We start from the raw sequence: 18895 nt of genomic DNA, 5'->3' as shown, positions 1-18895 counted from the left end.
TTTAAACCTCCATTTATCCTCTGTCAGAAGGCGGGTACGACTTTAAATGAAGAATTGACGCTCTCCTTTGCTGGAGTAAATTTTTGTTTTTTTTACAGGCTTCTGCTGATAATGTTTTTTTTCCTCCGTAATTATGCAATTTTATTTTGAAGTTTTCTATCAATTTTTGAATATATTAGATATGCATGTTGCTTGCGAGAACTAGATCTTTTAACAACCAATTAGTGAACGAAAATTTCCCAAAATCAGTTACCCATAATTCATATTAAAAGTCTATCGTATGGATTATTTTCTCCCTTGACCAAAGAAACTTTCTTGGTTTACCTATGCGATCTAAAATCTCTTGATACCGTAACATACAGCAGGAAATTAAAAGGTTTTCCTAATCAATTTTGAGTTAAATTAAATATTGCAACAAACGTCAACCGGTCGAGGTCGTATGTTTTGTTTTGCCACATGGCTCTCCATTCTTAAAACCATATCGATATTCTTTCGCGCAGCATGAGGCTTCAATTCATTCAACGTGTCAGTCGTCAGCTTTTGATAGGCTGGAGCAACCTGCCGACCAACGGAGGCGTGGAAACGAATATCGTATTTCTATAAAACAGTCGCTCGCCCTTTGGGTGGATCATTCTCTAGTGACGAACTCCGTGCCGTTGCCTTCGGAGACTTGTCACAAAAATACATAAATTTTAAGTAAACCCTCCTAAAGATTTTTCTTGAAAAATGGTAAGTCAAAAGTTTGTCAATTTAGCTTGCTAGATTACCGAAAATTGACATAAACCTTTCTACCTTTTCTTCAACAGCGTGAATGTATTTCAGTACACGTTGGCCAGGCTGGTGTCCAAATGGGCAATGCTTGTTGGGAGTTGTACTGCCTGGAACACGGAATCCAACCCGATGGCCAGATGCCGAGCGACAAGACGATCGGTGGCGGAGACGACTCGTTCAATACATTTTTCAGCGAGACGGGCTCCGGGAAGCACGTCCCTAGAGCTGTATTCTGCGATCTTGAGCCAACTGTCGTAGGTAGGTTATCTTAATATGTACCGTATTGCTTTTTCCTTTACCACAATGCTACTGGCTATTATAGCAATAAATATCTTAACCTCGGCAGAGAAGTTAAAATACACTTATATGTCATAGAGATGTGTTCACATTTTGATTCTACGGTGAACTCCTTTAAACCGCATGAAAATCCCTCTCTCGGGTTGCTAATCCTCTAACATGACGAAGAGGGCATCTCAGCAACACATGAGCATTCAATAAAATCTAGAAAGTTCTGTCAAAGCAGCGCCCATCCCTTCTCAGCAAAAAAAAAAACACATCCACGACGATGACGATAATAGAAACCGCTTGTCATTATAAACCTGTCCTATTGTTTTCAAATTTACATACCATCAAATGATGACTAGTATATGACACTAGAATATCAACACGATATATAGTTTAAAAATCAACATCACGGCGATTGTATAAGCTGAATTTTCGCTTTGCAAACATTGTTTTCGACAAATAAAACAGGTTATCATGATATTTGAATATTTGATTTGCAGACGAGGTAAGGACTGGTACCTACCGTCAGCTCTTCCACCCTGAGCAATTGATCACCGGCAAGGAGGATGCCGCTAACAACTATGCTCGCGGGCACTACACTGTGGGCAAGGAAATGATCGACACGGTGCTCGATAGACTGCGAAAACTGGTAAGAGCACTATGCTATTTAATTTAAGTGATCTTTATCAAGCTTTCTACGCATGACAAAAATAATTGCGGTTATATTTGAAAACTTGTGTTAAGCCCAGAAGACCTATATACAATAATGCAATTGACTGAACCGCATTACCTATCTTTTATTCAATCTTTGGTTCTCCTATAGGCAGATGGCTGTACAGGACTCCAGGGATTTCTGATCTTCCATTCCTTTGGGGGTGGTACGGGATCTGGATTCTCCTCACTCCTGATGGAGCGCCTTTCAGTTGACTACGGCAAGAAGTCCAAGCTGGAGTTCGCCATCTACCCAGCCCCTCAGATCTCTACTGCTGTGGTCGAGCCCTACAACTCCGTCCTGACCACCCACACAACCCTGGAGCACTCTGACTGTGCCTTCATGGTAGACAATGAGGCCATCTACGACATCTGCCGCCGCAACCTGGACATCGAGAGACCCACCTACACCAACTTGAACCGTCTGATTGGTCAGATTGTCTCCTCCATCACTGCCTCTCTACGCTTTGATGGTGCACTCAACGTGGATCTGACTGAGTTCCAGACCAACTTGGTGCCCTATCCTCGTATCCATTTCCCTCTGGCTACCTACGCCCCAGTCATCTCCGCGGAAAAGGCGTACCACGAACAGCTCACTGTTGCAGAAATTACGAATGCCTGCTTCGAGCCAGCCAATCAGATGGTGAAGTGTGACCCACGTCACGGCAAATACATGGCCTGCTGTCTGCTCTACCGTGGTGACGTGGTTCCCAAGGACGTCAACGCTGCCATAGCAACCATCAAAACCAAGAGGACCATCCAGTTTGTGGACTGGTGCCCCACTGGATTCAAGGTCGGCATCAACTACCAGCCGCCCACTGTTGTCCCTGGCGGTGACCTGGCCAAGGTGCAGCGTGCCGTGTGCATGTTGAGCAACACCACAGCTATCGCCGAGGCCTGGGCTCGTCTGGATCACAAGTTTGATCTGATGTACGCCAAGCGTGCGTTTGTGCACTGGTATGTGGGTGAGGGTATGGAGGAAGGAGAGTTCTCCGAGGCTCGTGAGGATCTGGCAGCCCTTGAGAAGGATTACGAGGAGGTCGGTGTTGACAGTGTTGAGGAGGGAGAGGAAGAAGAGGAGGGAGAGGAGTATTAAGCTGTCCTCAAAATGCACGAACTACAAATTAAATTATATGTATAAAGAATTTGAATAAAGACTTTATAAATATAATATAAACATGATATTCTTAGATTAGACTTTGATTAAACTTCTTCTCTGAATAAATGTCAGACAATTTTACTTTGGAGGGTTAAACCACACTAATTGAGCTACCTCCATGCCTTACTAGATAAAGTTTCACTGGCGTTAACATGGCTCACTGCCTAATATTGGGGGTGGTGTTGGGTGGGTGGTGGGGGTGTTTCTAAATGTTTTCTTATGTTATAAGGAAAAGACCACCCTCTCAGCTTTTTTAAGTCTCTGAATCCCCCCCTGCCCCCCCCCCCCCCCAGTATTTCGAGGTTACGACCCTGGTGGCTTAGGTAAAGCTTGTCACATCCGTCCGCGTCCATCCTGTGTTCCATTTTAAAATAGTATTCAGCACTTTCCTTGGTAACGTTTTCAGAGATCGAACCTGCTTGAAAAGAACCCCCTCTGCAGTGGCGGAATGCATACCGTGCTCTCACCACAGGCTCTCTTTTTATACCTAGAAGAACAACTCGGCTTTAAGTTTATCTTGAAAAGCCATATGTGGAAACCGCAGGGCCGTATCCTGGGGTAGGGCACTGGGAGCACGTGCCCCCTACCCCCTCCACTCATATTTAAAAAAACATTAGGAAATGGCCAATAGGGGCGTGACTGTGACCCCCTCCCCTTACAATATTTTCTTAATATTTCTGTATCAGGCCAGCCCCTCCCCCAAGGGGCATACTAAAGGTCTTAAATAGTTTTATAAGAACTATAAACTAATGGATATGAGCAATATATTTATTTTTTTTTGTTCTGATGAAATCGACAGCACCTGTCTGTCGCCATGAGAGTCTCGATTCCACTTACTGGCAGCCTTTATTAGTAAAAGTCTTCTTTTACAAAGTTACGCTAATTTGCAGTTAGAAACTGTTAGATTTGTTAGAAGTTGAAACCCATTTAATTAATACGCCAGAATATGAGACAACGAAAATTATGCAGATTTTAAGTTCGCCAAATTGCTATTTTATTATGTCTGAGGCGTAATAACACTTAAGTTCTCAAGTGAGTGTAACATGCTTTTAACTTTCTTCTCGAAAGTCATTAATATCATTAGTGTCAAAGATAACCGTAAGACTACGCTGATAGAGTATGTGATTGGCTAATCCTGACTTGACCTCAAGTGCGCAGTTTCGAGAATACCTACCCGAAGATGGAAACTCGTCGCTACATATTCGACAAGACTTTACATTGGAAGAAGCTCTGTTCCGTTGCCTTCAGAGCATCTTACAAACAGTGAAACACTCTTTCTCGTTTTCAAACCATCAGAAAAATGGTGAGTCCGAGGTTACCTTAGATATGAACGGATTTTTAAATATTTCTTGTTCTTTATATTATTTAGTTCTATCTATATTTCTCTTCAACAGCGTGAATGTATTTCAGTGCACGTTGGCCAGGCTGGTGTCCAAATGGGCAATGCCTGTTGGGAGTTGTACTGCCTGGAACACGGAATCCAACCCGATGGCCAGATGCCGAGCGACAAGACGATCGGTGGCGGCGATGATTCGTTTAACACTTTTTTCAGCGAGACCGGCGCAGGAAAGCATGTCCCTAGAGCTGTGTTCTGCGATCTTGAGCCAACTGTCGTAGGTAGGATATTTGCCGGCTAGACATCATTCACAAGAAACAGCTTAGAATGTTCATATATTTATATATGAACATTCTAAGCTGTTATAAGCATTCTAAGCATTTATATCTTGGTCTATACCTTTAAGATGAAAAACATTTTTTTTTCGTTGTGGCTTGTTTATGCAAATAATCTAATTATTGATAAAGTCGTTATGTTGTACTGAAGCATAACTTTTACAATTGACCGCAGTTTTATTGTATGTTGTATTGACGTATGGATGCTTTTATTAGCAGTGCTTAGACTTGATGTTCTCACAATAAACATATAAAAGCCATGGAATGCGATCTTTGAAAAGCTTGGCACATATTTTTGCTCATATTTCATGATAATTAAAACGACACTTTTATGGGTTGTAAACTTGCGCACTTATTGTCGCGTTTTACACTCTTTCTCGTTTTATTTTCTGTGAAACTCAAACTTTCGCTTATTTGTTATAATGTGTAATTTAAGAAAAGTCCATAACATCCCCCCCTCCCTCACCAAACAAAAAAAGTCACAAAAACCCATCCACATTTCACAGACGAGGTTAGGACTGGTACCTACCGTCAGCTCTTCCACCCTGAGCAACTAATCACCGGTAAGGAGGATGCCGCTAACAACTATGCTCGCGGGCACTACACCGTGGGCAAGCAACTGATCGACATTGTTTTGGATAGACTCAGGAAACTGGTAAGAAAAGCAGACAAAATACACCAATAGAAGATCAACTTACATATTTTTGGAGTTGTTTCGGTCATATGGTCCTTTTATTATCTTGATGACTTCATGAAGATACTAAAATTGTTTGTTCGTTCGCTTGCTTGCTTGCTTGCTTGCTTGCTTGCTTGCTTGCTTGCTTGCTTGCTTGCTTGCTTGCTTGCTTGCTTGCTTGCTTGCTTGCTTGCTTGCTTGCTTGCTTGCTTGCTTGCTTGCTTGCTTGCTTGCTTGCTTGCTTGCTTGCTTGCTTGCTTGCTTGCTTGCTTGTTTGTTTGTTTGTTTGTTTGTTTGTTTGTTTGACCATTTTTTGCTGTGTCTTCAGGCTGATCAGTGTACAGGACTCCAGGGATTTCTGATATTCCATTCCTTTGGGGGTGGTACGGGATCTGGATTCTCCTCACTCCTTATGGAACGCCTTTCCGTGGATTATGGTAAGAAGTCCAAGCTGGAGTTCGCCATCTACCCAGCCCCTCAGATCTCCACCGCTGTGGTTGAGCCCTACAACTCCATCCTGACCACCCACACAACCCTGGAGCATTCTGACTGTGCCTTCATGGTTGACAACGAGGCCATCTACGACATCTGCCGCCGCAACCTGGACATCGAGAGACCCACCTACACCAACCTGAACCGTCTGATTGGTCAGATTGTGTCCTCCATTACTGCCTCTCTACGCTTTGATGGTGCACTCAACGTGGATCTGACTGAGTTCCAGACCAACTTGGTGCCCTATCCTCGTATCCACTTCCCTCTGGCTACCTACGCCCCAGTTATCTCTGCGGAGAAGGCATACCACGAACAGCTCACAGTTGCAGAAATTACAACTTCCTGCTTTGAGCCAGCCAATCAGATGGTGAAGTGTGACCCACGTCACGGCAAATACATGGCCTGCTGTCTGCTCTTCCGTGGTGACGTGGTTCCCAAGGACGTCAACGCTGCCATAGCCGCCATCAAGACCAAGAGAACTATCCAGTTTGTGGACTGGTGCCCCACAGGATTCAAGGTCGGCATCAACTACCAGCCACCCACTGTTGTCCCTGGCGGTGACTTGGCCAAGGTGCAGCGTGCCGTGTGCATGTTGAGCAACACCACAGCCATCGCCGAGGCCTGGGCTCGTCTGGATCACAAGTTTGATCTGATGTACGCCAAGCGTGCCTTTGTCCACTGGTATGTGGGTGAGGGTATGGAAGAAGGAGAGTTCTCTGAGGCTCGTGAGGATTTGGCAGCCCTTGAGAAGGATTACGAGGAGGTTGGTCTTGACAGTGTTGAGGAAGAAGGCGAAGAGGAGGGAGAGGAATACTAGGAACTACTGAAAATAACACAATACTTATAAGATATAAGCAGGGGGGGCTCAATGGATTCGCCATTGTGTCAACCTTGCAACTGATAATTGATTGTTCTGGCGAGTCAAATGTATCGTAACGTAGGAAGGCAGCTTAATTAAACTCGGTCCAAAGTAATAAACCATCTTCAAAGCCTTTATGGAGTTTTGTTTGTAACGTTAGAGTCAGACCACGCCGTCTCTGAAACTGCCTGACCCGTCTATTATGGTATGACCATGAATAGAGAGTAAGTCTATGGGGAAAACCTCAGACATCCTTGAACACCTTAGTAGTCCCCTCAGCCCTTTAACTCACTACGTACCTATGCAATAACCCTACACTGCCGCCACACCTAAACATGTAAAGCCACACCTGAATATGTAAAACGCGGTAAATTGGTGTTCTAACCGGGGTCCGGATACTAGTGGCACATGCCCCCCCCAAATATTTCCAAAAATGAAAGGAACTGATTACCAGTAGGGGCGTGCCCAACATATTTTCTTAATGTCTTTGTATCGTGTCTACCCCCACTAATACTTCGAGGCCTGCTACCGCTCTTGTAAAAATCAACACAAGGTTGAAAAGAGTAGTTGGCGCTGACGTTTCGAGCGTTACGCCTTCGTAGGAGCAAAAGAGACGAACGCCAGCTCTGTTCTAATTAACATAGTGTTATCTTAATGATGGAGAAGCCATCCCGTGACCTCCTTTTACAACCAATACTTCTTGTGATTATGTTTGCAGTGAAGTGGTTATTTCTGAATTGTTGCTTTTGAATACATGTTGTTATCAACAAACAACACGTCTACTTTTGAATACTTGTTGCTATAGACTTATTTATTTAGGTTGGGGTACTCTGCTCACCTATTTAAAAAAGACATGTGTCGTAGCCCGCATTGGTTTATTGGTAACATAAGATTATCTGGATCCTGGTCTCTGATCGCCATGCGAGTGTTAACCCATTGACACACCAGGCCTGTACCAGCCGTGAGTGGTACCCAACCCCCCCCCCCAAAAAAAAAAAAAAAATTACAAATGAAAAATAAACACAATCAATGAGATCAGACAGGGAGCACATGGCGAGAAATTTTCATGTTCTAACTTCCGGTCACGTGCTTCCTCAGAAATCTAGACTCGGAGCGGACACGGTCCTCAGCAACACACATCGGCAACTTTCACATGACGCACTTTCAAACAATCTTTATCACGCCTACCTCTTGGCGTTTACGAAGCGGACCGGGGACTAATATCACATGGCTTCCCATTGGTCCATGGGGTCAGTCCTTAAAATTGCACGTGTTATAATGATTAATATCAATCATATGCTTGTCATTGAAGTAAAATTCCTGTTGCGAGTCATAGGCATCTCTGTGTCGTTGCTTACAGAGTAAAACGATCTAAATCTGTCTTTGGCCATAGAAAACTTTTTCTAGCAGTATGGTAAGCTGTAAAACGAAAGATCACTGTATTCCATTATATACTTTCACGCTAATGTTAGAACATATCTCAAACTTCTGAAGCGTATTTTTTTTTCAGCGCGAATGTGTCTCGATCCATGTAGGACAAGCTGGTGTCCAAATGGGCAATGCCTGTTGGGAGTTGTACTGCCTGGAACACGGAATTCAACCCGATGGCCAGATGCCGAGCGACAAGACGATCGGTGGCGGCGATGACTCGTTCAATACATTTTTCAGCGAGACCGGCGCTGGGAAGCACGTTCCTAGAGCTGTCTTTGTCGATTTGGAACCTTCTGTTATCGGTAGAGTACCATTCTTCCCCCCACTTCTTTTATGCTAGGATAACCGCATTATTACAAGACTTGTTTTGCAGTTTTTAAACTATTGAACCGATTGATGAATTTGTGCATCGCTGAACCTTGAATTCGTAAGACAATTATTTATTCAAATCGAAACCGTCAAAAACCGTCAATAGACGATTGGCTGCGCAAGTTCGAAGATCATCAAAAACCGAAAAATAGTGAAGCGAACCCCCATAAATGCTATATAACGCCCCGGAAAGGTATTGGACGATCATGCTAGGGAATAAAAAGACGGTTATCTTAACGATTTTCTAGACGATTTTTTTTTTTACCGTAGGCTAATTCCTTACTAGGGTATTATAAATACCATATTTGCGGGCCCGACTTCAAATGCTATTTTTTCTTTCCTCTCTCTTAGAACAGTGGAATTTATGAAAATCCATGTAAACATACAGGAATACGGGACTTGCGCTTAGAGATCACGTGACTGTTTGGGTGGAAAACTAGCGCGCACTCAGGCTTTTAGTGGCAAAATAACAACCACAAATACCAAGTTATTCGGCGCTTACGAAAAAAAGCCAGAATTCTTTTTTTTTTTTGCCAGAAAGGGTTGAGCACCATTTAAAGATTTTATTTTTCGTCGATCTCTGGTGTGATGGGCGCAGTCATTGCTGACTTTTTTTCTTTTGTTTTGAATTTGCCACCCAGAAAGGTTACGTGATTTCTTAGCGCAAGTCCATTTGTGTTGACTGCTCGTCGCCATCTTTCCAACTCGGCCCAGTCCCTGACGTTTTAGATTCCACAGGTTTCCGCGCGCTCGCTTGAGGCTCTTTTAGACTTTTCGAGCTTTGTTTTTATTTGGTTGTATTAATTCTACAGACGAAATCCGAACTGGTACCTACCGTCAGCTCTTTCATCCTGAGCAACTTATCACTGGCAAGGAGGATGCCGCTAACAACTATGCTCGCGGGCACTACACCGTGGGAAAAGATCACATCGATAACGTTTTGGACAGGATAAGGAAACTGGTAAAAGTCTTCTTTATAATAAATGGCTTGGCAACAAATTCATCTTTTGCGATAATATTAATAGTTATTCCCCCATTTAAATTGAGATTTCGGGGACTCTGGTTACAAATAAACGTTGCAGGCCGCCTTTTTGAAAGTAGAGCCAGACCCGCTTTAGATAAACACAGGTTTCCCGCGCTCGCCGCAGGCTCTTCATAAGACTCCCCCCCCTTCCCTACCCCACGCCCCCACCTCCGCCATGGCATCAGCAAAAACCATAACCAGTCCAGCTGCATGCCCCTGTACCCCTTCGAAAAAGGCTGTCTTGAATGCACTATGAAAACGAGGCACTTGATTCAAAATAAATAAACTGCATCAATACAATGTGTTTCAGGCTGATCAATGCAGTGGCCTGCAGGGATTTCTCGTGTTCCATTCATTTGGTGGAGGGACTGGCTCCGGATTCTCGGCGTTACTTCTGGAACGCCTTTCCGTGGATTATGGCAAGAAGTCCAAGCTGGAGTTCGCCATCTACCCAGCCCCTCAGATCTCCACCGCTGTGGTCGAGCCCTACAACTCCATCCTGACCACCCACACAACCCTGGAGCACTCTGACTGTGCCTTCATGGTGGACAACGAGGCCATCTATGACATCTGCCGCCGCAACCTGGACATCGAGAGACCCACCTACACCAACCTGAACCGTCTGATTGGTCAGATTGTGTCCTCCATCACTGCATCTCTACGCTTTGATGGATCCTTAAATGTTGATCTTATGGAGTTCCAGACTAACTTGGTGCCTTATCCTCGTATTCATTTCCCCATGGCTACCTATGCACCGATTATTTCTGCCGAGAAGGCTTACCACGAAATGATGACAGTGTCTGACCTCACAAATGCCTGCTTCGAGCCGGCCAATCAGATGGTAAAGTGTGACCCACGTCATGGCAAATACATGGCCTGCTGTCTGCTCTTCCGTGGTGACGTGGTTCCCAAGGACGTCAACGCTGCCATAGCCACAATCAAGACCAAAAGAACCATCCAGTTTGTGGACTGGTGCCCCACTGGATTCAAGGTCGGCATCAACTACCAGCCACCCACTGTTGTCCCTGGCGGTGACCTGGCCAAGGTGCAGCGTGCCGTGTGCATGTTGAGCAACACCACAGCCATCGCCGAGGCCTGGGCTCGTCTGGATCACAAGTTTGATCTGATGTACGCCAAGCGCGCGTTTGTGCACTGGTATGTGGGTGAGGGTATGGAGGAAGGAGAGTTCTCCGAGGCTCGTGAGGATCTGGCAGCCCTTGAGAAGGACTACGAGGAGGTCGCCGTAGAAAGTGTCGAAGAGGATGAAGAAGAGGAAGAATTTTAGCTTTATGAACACTATTTGTCAATCGAATAAGCATAGATGTGCAATGATATACTCAAAACGTGCAAATAGAGTTCGGTTATTCGTAATCCTGTTAGTAATCTTGTCTTACCTTTTACTATTTTTTTCTTCTAGAAATCTGCCCACATCATTTTGTCATGTATTAAAATCTATTTTTCCAATTAAATCAATTTATCGTCATGAAGTTTTATTCCGTTGTCGGGATTTTTCCTGCATTATATGATTTCAAATGGTTTATCAATATAATGGTTTTCTGCCTTCACGACCGTGTCGCGCTAAAAATAAAATGCGCGCCCCAGGTTTTTAGTAATAACAAAAAAAAAAAACAGGAGATACTAAATCTCATATATATCATTGAGCATCAACCCATGGCTTTTTTTGTATGGGAAACATAAATCCCGTTGAGCAATCAACTGGCTTTCCTTTCCCATCTTCAATGATTGGCTCCATGTTAAAACTAATAATTATTTGTACACTCCTTCAACCACTATCCTTATCGTAGAAGAAACTTGTTGGAGTACCACCTGCGCGCACCATGTGCACGCTTTCTCAAATCAGATGTCTTACGCTACATAATCGCCCAATGCCTACAACACCACACACGCCATGTTTTTATCATGAACAACAGTATTCTACCGCAATACTTAATAGCCCGCGCTAATGCGCTTTATTATTTTGTATACAATTACTTTAAAAACTGTTTGAAAATGGACCTATGAAAATGAGCGTACTGAGTATTTCGCCGCAGACATTATAAATGTACTACCTAATCAGCTATCTAATTGTCGTGTACAAATGGGAATTCCTATCAAACACAAACCAAGCCCATATGTACTTGAATTATTCATTGTAGATTTGCCCCTAATATCCTGGGAGAGCCCCCCACATATATATATATATATAATGAACAGGGCCTTGCTCGCTTGATTCATTCGATTTGCACGCTCAAGGATGTAGTTGATCTCGCTTCGGCTGCCTCGTAACTTTGCAGTTCCCTAGTGTTTGAAGTGACCTTTCAAGACAAGACAAAATGGTAAGCGAATTCTATTGTTTCTTATTAGAAGTCGCAGGGTGCGTTGTATTCGTCGCCATTCAATTTGATTTTTTTTTTAAAAAATAAGAGTCTTCACACTGATCGTTTTCACACTGATAAAACAACGCCCTGGAACAATCGAAATCACTCCAAAATACCCGTGTTTACTAATGATTCTCAAGATAATAAGGATTCTATGAGTGTAATAGAATACATTTACCATGAAAAATATTTCCTTAGCAAATGAAATACAAATCTACACCAGCAGTACACCTGTCAAAATCTAAAATTCTGATTCTCCTTCTTATATCTCGATACACCCGAAAAATGTAAAGTGTATATTCAGAAAATAATATTTTTATTGCAGCGCGAGTGTATTTCTATCCATGTCGGCCAAGCAGGTACGCAGATCGGTAATGCCTGTTGGGAGTTGTACTGCCTGGAACACGGAATCCAACCCGATGGCCAGATGCCGAGCGACAAGACGATCGGTGGCGGCGATGACTCGTTCAATACTTTCTTCGCCGAGACCGGCGCTGGGAAGCACGTCCCCAGAGCTGTCTTTGTCGACTTGGAGCCAACTGTTATAGGTATATTACACCATATTCTTTTTATTTTACATAAATCGTCCCCTCAATTTAAAGATCCATAAGCCGTTTGACTTCCGAAGCCCTTTATTAGAGGAGTTCATATCTGAATTTTAAATGCACAATAACACAGTTTGATTTCAATATAAAGGAAACTCCCCACGTCGATATTTTCGAAGCAACGGCAACTTTTCGAAATGAGTAAAAACGTAGAGCCTTTCATTGCTTCTTCAGTTTGGTTCGGCGCTGGGAGAAAACCACAGATCTTAAGTCTTATCGTACAATTATTTATTTGAAATATGTTTCATTTAAAAGTAAAATAAGTAAATTGCATCATGGGAAGCCATTCAAATTTGAAGAAATTTCTTAAGCACGGCTCACGCGGTGAGGAATATTTCGTGCGTTCACTTTCCTCACTGCCTCGGGAGGCAAAAACTCACAGTGTGCGGACATCGTTCGAACAAAATCACGTCTCGCGAACAATTGAGGCAAAATTCTCTCTTGATTGAACTGTGAGTTTCATAGGCCTTACGAGGCACTAAGCAAATCGTACACGCGAAATATTCCTCACCGTGTCACCAGGTGCGAGAACATGCTCGCTTCATGCTCTTAACACGCGCATCCGCGCACAAGGTTTTGTAAACGAGATTTTTTGCATGCGCTTGCGCAGAACGTAGGTCAATGAAGCCACGTTTTAAACAAGGTGGACGCAAATGCCAATATAGCGAAAATGCCACGGTGATTTGTTTTTCTTTTTCCCCCTCGTTTTTATGCAAGTAAAGATTTAGGATTAGTTAAATTTATAACAAAATCTGAAATTTATAAAAAACAAACGTTATTCGGAAAAACCTTGTTTTTGCTGAAGCTTGTTCAAATATACGACTTTTTTTTTCTTTTTCGCAAAGCCCTTACTGTGATTCCTTTGACAAGTTGTTTATAGATAATTTTACCATGAATTTTCTAAGTAAAACTGATTTTTAAATTATTATAATCATTAATAAGTGTATTTGGACGGACCTCTTTTGTCACTAGGTAACATATTGTGGAGATTTTGTGAATACATTTGGAGACCAATAAATATCAATGTACTGAAAGGTTGGAGTTATGAAAAAATGTCTCACGAAAATATGTTAAAATATCAAGATAATGTCTATAAGTATATCGGACCCCTTGAAGACGCTCTTAAACGGTAAATATAGTATTTGTACCTACTCTTTTCATCAATTGCCTTTTTTCATGATCTTGAATGACCTTTTTTTATCTTACTGAAAGACTACAAAATAATAGAAAGCAAAATCGACCTCAGTAAACTCTAGCAGGACCGGTGAAACAATTTGCAACAAAATACTAAACAAATGCTTAAGTTTTCTTTTCTTTTCCTTTTTTTTTATTTTAGACGAAATCCGGACCGGTACCTACCGTCAGCTCTTCCACCCTGAGCAACTGCTATCCGGCAAAGAGGATGCCGCTAACAACTATGCTCGCGGACACTACACTGTCGGCAAGGAACACATTGATCTTGCACTAGACAGGATCAGAAAACTGGTACGTGTAACAGACGAACGTATCTGATATGACAACATATAAAAAACTTTAGAGTATTTCACAACATTTAAAATATTCTTTTAAAGATGTTGGGCGCAAGTCCCGGATGAACCCAGGCCCCGGATAATCGCGTCAGTCCAGACATCAAATATGTTATATGCTGTTTAGCATTTGTGGTTTCCCACATCTCGATTGGCAATTGCTAATCCGTACAAGACATACAACTTAGCGGATCTAAACATTTACATTTCTTTAATAGGCTGATCAGTGTACAGGACTCCAGGGATTTCTGATCTTCCATTCCTTTGGGGGTGGTACGGGATCTGGATTCTCCTCACTCCTGATGGAGCGCCTTTCAGTTGACTACGGCAAGAAATCCAAGCTGGAGTTTGCTGTTTATCCGGCCCCTCAGATCTCTACCGCTGTGGTCGAGCCCTACAACTCCATCCTGACCACCCACACAACCCTGGAGCACTCTGACTGTGCCTTCATGGTGGACAACGAGGCCATCTATGACATCTGCCGTCGCAACCTCGACATAGAGAGACCCACCTACACCAACCTAAACCGTCTGATTGGTCAGATTGTGTCCTCCATCACTGCCTCTTTACGCTTTGATGGTGCACTCAACGTGGATCTGACTGAGTTCCAGACCAATTTAGTGCCCTATCCTCGTATCCACTTCCCTCTGGCTACCTACGCCCCAGTTATCTCTGCGGAGAAGGCATACCACGAACAGCTCACAGTTGCAGAAATTACGAACGCCTGCTTTGAGCCAGCCAATCAGATGGTGAAGTGTGACCCACGTCACGGCAAGTACATGGCCTGCTGTCTGCTCTACCGTGGTGACGTAGTACCCAAGGACGTCAACGCTGCCATAGCCACAATCAAGACCAAAAGAACCATCCAGTTTGTGGACTGGTGCCCCACTGGATTCAAGGTCGGCATCAACTACCAGCCACCCACTGTTGTCCCTGGCGGTGACCTGGCCAAGGTGCAGCGTGCCGTGTGCATGTTGAGCAACACCACAGCCATCGCCGAGGCCTGGGCTCGTCTGGATCACAAGTTTGATCTGATGTACGCCAAGCGCGCGTTTGTGCACTGGTATGTGGGTGAGGGTATGGAGGAAGGAGAGTTCTCCGAGGCTCGTGAGGATCTGGCAGCCCTTGAGAAGGATTACGAGGAGGTCGGTGTTGACAGCGTCGGGGATGGAGAAGACGAAGACGGAGGAGAGGAGTATTAGGATTAAGTGACAGAACTACTATGATCACGTGACGGAACTACTATGATCACGTGACAGAACTACTATGATCACGTGACGGAACTACTAGACTATAATCCAGTAACATACACCTTTGTCCCCTATGTATCTACAAAAGTAAATCTCAAAGTTGATAATAGCATGAACTGTACGTCATAAAGTATGATAAAATTAAACAAAACTGAACAAAAGACAAAGTGTATTTTTCCGAGCGTTTATGTCTTTGAAACGAAAGTCTGAGTAGCAACTGTTGCCGTAGGCTAGAACGCGCGAAACTTGTGCGAGCGCAAAAAAAAAAACCTTTGCGCGGCCGATTCTCCGCTTGGTCAAGCTTTCCGCTTACTATGCAGGCTATGGAAACATACGCTCTGTTTTCTATTCCCCCTCCCCCCACCCCCTCCCCAAGACCTCAGCACGAAGGTGATAAGGCGACAACGGCGCAAACGCTAGATTCCAGTGCGCGCCATACTTTCACTCTGTTGTCGTCGCTCCGCCCACAAAAAAGAGAAGCAAAGCGACGCACCTCAAGTTTTTGACGTATGACTGAGGCCGTAGGAATGCAAGGTCGACAAGTCTTTTAAAAGTTTATGTCTCACTAAAGGCGGCTGCCTGAAGATGAAAAAGGTAACTAAAACAGAGTCACATAATACGCCAACATTTCGGACTTTTATTTCACTCCTTCTTCAGGGCGACCTAAAATCGTCATAAATTCACAACTGCAAATTCACAACTGAAATAAATCTATTTTTTTAGCGGTCACGGTAACGAATCCTGCATTCTGATTGGCTAATAGAGCGGTCCGGAGATTTCTATATCTGCCCTAGGTCCGAGAATCGATATTATGCGCGCGCTGCTCCCTCGAAGTATGTTTTCGGCCTTCGGCCTCGGTCAGTATTCTCAAGACCACGGTCACGGTATTTCACGATACGGACCTCCCATCCGACAAATAACCCCCATATATTACCATATGTATTCGTATCTTGATATACACAATAGACCAAGGTATCCCATAGAATGCTGCCTCAAAAGTATAGTTGCGCGCGCATTTGTGACGTCATTAATGGAGTAATGATAACAGGAGGAGTGTGTCGGATGGCAACAACATGGCGGGTTCGACTACAGCATGTCTAACCTCGTGCTCACCCTTCTTGACTACCTGCCTTTTGATGTAGGCACCCCGTTTGCCATTCTGGATCACGCTGTGCGAGATTTCGTCCGGTGGCTTCGCCGGACCAGCCAACGGACGGAACCGGACTGCGAGAATGGACATGGTAGCCTTGAGTTAGATCTTTTTGGCCGAGTGTCCGGGGATGAGGGAGAGCTTGGTAGACATATGAGTATGGCTATTGATATTGAGACCGGTCTCCATGTCCCTTGTGATGAGGGAGACGAGATGAAGGAAGAGGAGACAATGAACCTGGTGTTCGCACCCGAGGTTCCATGGAACCCTATGTTCTATTATCCACAAGAATCCGAGTTCTTCACTGGTGAATTGTCATCGTCTACCTCCAGTGCGCATAGTGAAGTATCACCACAACTTACCGGAATTTGTGATGAGGGTAGCGAGCTTCGTTTCATTATCACAGAGCAGCCACAGTCGCATAAGAACAACCAAGATGTGAAACCTGAGACAACCGATCCGGTAGAAGATAGTGCTGCACTAGAGATAAGTGCTGCGGGGGAATTGTCCGAAGAATCGGACAGCTCGCAAGAGTCGGACAGTGAGATGGAAGTGTTGGAGTGCGCAATGGCAAAAGTTCACAAGCGTGTTTTATTCAAATTAAGTGATGACGGGGAAGGCATGGCGTCCAGTTTTGGTGGGTAGTGCAATACTTTGGGACCTCTTTGTTTTGGAACTCCAATAAATTACTTCATCGTAAAATGGGATAATGTGAGAGTTTAGATTCTTAGTGCACAGTGTTTCCATACACTCTCATTTTTTAACCTTTCGAATACTCGCAAATCAACGCGAAAAGTGCGCCAATTTTCAACGTCATAGAAACAAGAGCAGCGCATCACAATACTTTTGTTCTCCTCGCTCGCGCGCACATTTCAAAGCTCAACACACACACGGAATAGCACGCGCATATGCCATAGAGAATGCTCACTCTTCCCTTGCCTTGACAGATTCGATAAGAGAGAGCTATAGTAGTGAAGCGAGGGAACAAGAAGACCACAAGACACAGCAATCCTGCACACAGGGATCCCATAAGGAGCTTTTTTGTGGCGAGGATACCCTTGGAGCCCTACATGAAGACATTGACGAAATCAAATCCATCCTTCTTCTGTTGGCATCTCAACTGCAAACAACAGACAGAGACGAAGCTGAAGGGGCTGCGTCCATCCAAGAACAAATGGATTTCACGACTTTTCTCGAAGACGGACGAAGGAATTTTGAAAGGGATGGTAAAGGTGACATCGTAATTGAGCAAGATGGAAGTCTCACAGAGCCTGTGCAAAAGGCGCTGAGGTATATGAAGATTTACGATTCTATGTCGGATGAGATGCACGCTCTGAGAGTTGGGCTTGAACGGCTGGAGATAACCATGCAAGTAATGGAGTCTGAGGATGAACCATCTCACCACTAGACCCGCCCGCAGAATGAGTGAACGGTTGGCACAGGTAGCTCTTCAAGCAAAATAGATCAACTACAGATTTCGGTAACCACTGTAAGAGAACATACGAGCATAAAAGGCTTGTAATAAATTAAATTTGTTCCATATGAGCCAATGTCATGATTTCAAATATTATTCTATCACATTCTACTCACGGACTCCATCAAATGAAAAACAAATATATGATATTTCGCACAAGCCCGCAGCTTGAGAATGGAGATCCCTTACAGTTATAGATGACCAATGGTGCGTCATAAGAGGGTTCGGGCAGTTCGGAAGATGAACCACCCTACTCGACTGGATTTCGCGCTCCAGTAAAAATCAGTTGGTAAACTGCGAGGTCAGCGTAACGAGGCGCGAGAACGAGGCAGCGGATGGGGGAGTGGGCTCCCCTACCCCCTCTCCCTCCGTTTGCCTTGTTCCGCCTCGTTCTCGCGCCTGTGACCTCAACGCCCTGGGTTCCATCCCGAGGATGCTGCGAGCTAGGAGGGGTTCAACTTTCTCAAAACCGTTGGTTGGCTTTTTAGAAATTGGCTTTTGCTGTCTTCTCCGCGCTCCGGTTTTTGTTTGCTTCTCTTACTGAGGAAAATACCCATTAGATCGCGCGTTCTTAAGGACGACTTGGGGCAAGTCTAGCGGGGGGTCACCTAGGAGAATAGTCCATTTATGGGCAAACGAACATCCCCTCCCCTCCTCTGCTATTTCGCAAGCGATGGTATTGTATACTCTCGCTGAAAATGGGCCACGACGCCGCGAGAGGCAAAGGCGGGCCGCTAAACGGATAGCCCCACTTAAAATATGACTGGGTTCCTAGCATAATTATTGAGATATGCTTGAGGAAAGCATACTGTGAGTTCACCTTAAACGCTTTAACTTGCTACCGATCAAGCTTCAGAGGCCTGGAAAGTGAGTTGATTTCATTTTTTAATCCTCTTGGTCGTGTTAGCGCTTACTGATGGATTACCTAAATTTTTCATATTTTTTGAGTTTTATATAGTTGCCTCCAAATGTTTTTTTTTTCTTTTCATTACTTTATTTTTAATATTACCGTTTATAGGGCCTTCAGAATTAGTGTTGACTATGAATAAACCAAGATTACCTCT

At 44.0% G+C, this 18895-nt stretch overlaps 4 protein-coding genes across 6 annotated transcripts; all 4 read left to right on the top strand.

The window, feature by feature from the left end:
- The first annotated feature begins 406 nt into the window (after window positions 1–406).
- On the top strand, window positions 407–6757 carry LOC116618369 (tubulin alpha-1 chain). 3 transcript variants are annotated; one of them, XM_048733696.1, is made up of 4 exons: window positions 407–729; window positions 4321–4543; window positions 5104–5252; window positions 5602–6757. In XM_048733696.1, the coding sequence occupies exons 1-4, from the start codon at window positions 727–729 to the stop codon at window positions 6580–6582; spliced, it is 1356 nt and encodes a 451-aa protein (XP_048589653.1). In that variant the 5' UTR covers window positions 407–726; the 3' UTR covers window positions 6583–6757. The 3 variants fall into 3 exon arrangements, with proteins under 3 accessions (XP_048589653.1, XP_032237824.1, XP_032237825.2); XM_032381933.2 differs by lacking the exons at window positions 4321–4543; window positions 5104–5252; window positions 5602–6757 and adding exons at window positions 807–1029; window positions 1557–1705; window positions 1880–2938 and having other exon boundaries at window positions 571–729; XM_032381934.2 differs by lacking the exon at window positions 407–729 and adding an exon at window positions 4074–4229.
- Window positions 6758–7894: 1137 nt separating this feature from the next.
- On the top strand, window positions 7895–10931 carry LOC5512518 (tubulin alpha-1 chain). Its single transcript, XM_032381936.2, has 4 exons — window positions 7895–8038; window positions 8135–8357; window positions 9237–9385; window positions 9759–10931. Exons 1-4 carry the CDS (start codon window positions 8036–8038, stop codon window positions 10731–10733), a joined length of 1350 nt encoding a protein of 449 aa, XP_032237827.2. The 5' UTR covers window positions 7895–8035; the 3' UTR covers window positions 10734–10931.
- Window positions 10932–11641: 710 nt separating this feature from the next.
- LOC116618368 (tubulin alpha-2/alpha-4 chain) lies at window positions 11642–15368 on the top strand. Its single transcript, XM_032381931.2, has 4 exons — window positions 11642–11784; window positions 12152–12374; window positions 13768–13916; window positions 14176–15368. The coding sequence occupies exons 1-4, from the start codon at window positions 11782–11784 to the stop codon at window positions 15157–15159; spliced, it is 1359 nt and encodes a 452-aa protein (XP_032237822.2). The 5' UTR covers window positions 11642–11781; the 3' UTR covers window positions 15160–15368.
- Window positions 15369–16237: 869 nt separating this feature from the next.
- On the top strand, window positions 16238–17897 carry LOC116618355. The gene is made up of 2 exons (XM_032381906.2): window positions 16238–16994; window positions 17305–17897. The coding sequence occupies exons 1-2, from the start codon at window positions 16301–16303 to the stop codon at window positions 17763–17765; spliced, it is 1155 nt and encodes a 384-aa protein (XP_032237797.2). The 5' UTR covers window positions 16238–16300; the 3' UTR covers window positions 17766–17897.
- The last annotated feature ends 998 nt before the right edge of the window (window positions 17898–18895 follow it).

The sequence above is a fragment of the Nematostella vectensis genome, chromosome 10, assembly GCF_932526225.1.
Source record: "Nematostella vectensis chromosome 10, jaNemVect1.1, whole genome shotgun sequence".
NCBI classification, from domain to species: domain Eukaryota; kingdom Metazoa; phylum Cnidaria; class Anthozoa; order Actiniaria; family Edwardsiidae; genus Nematostella; species Nematostella vectensis.
The sequence above is the reverse complement of the archived record's forward strand: the minus strand, read 5'-3'. Positions and strand labels throughout refer to the sequence as shown.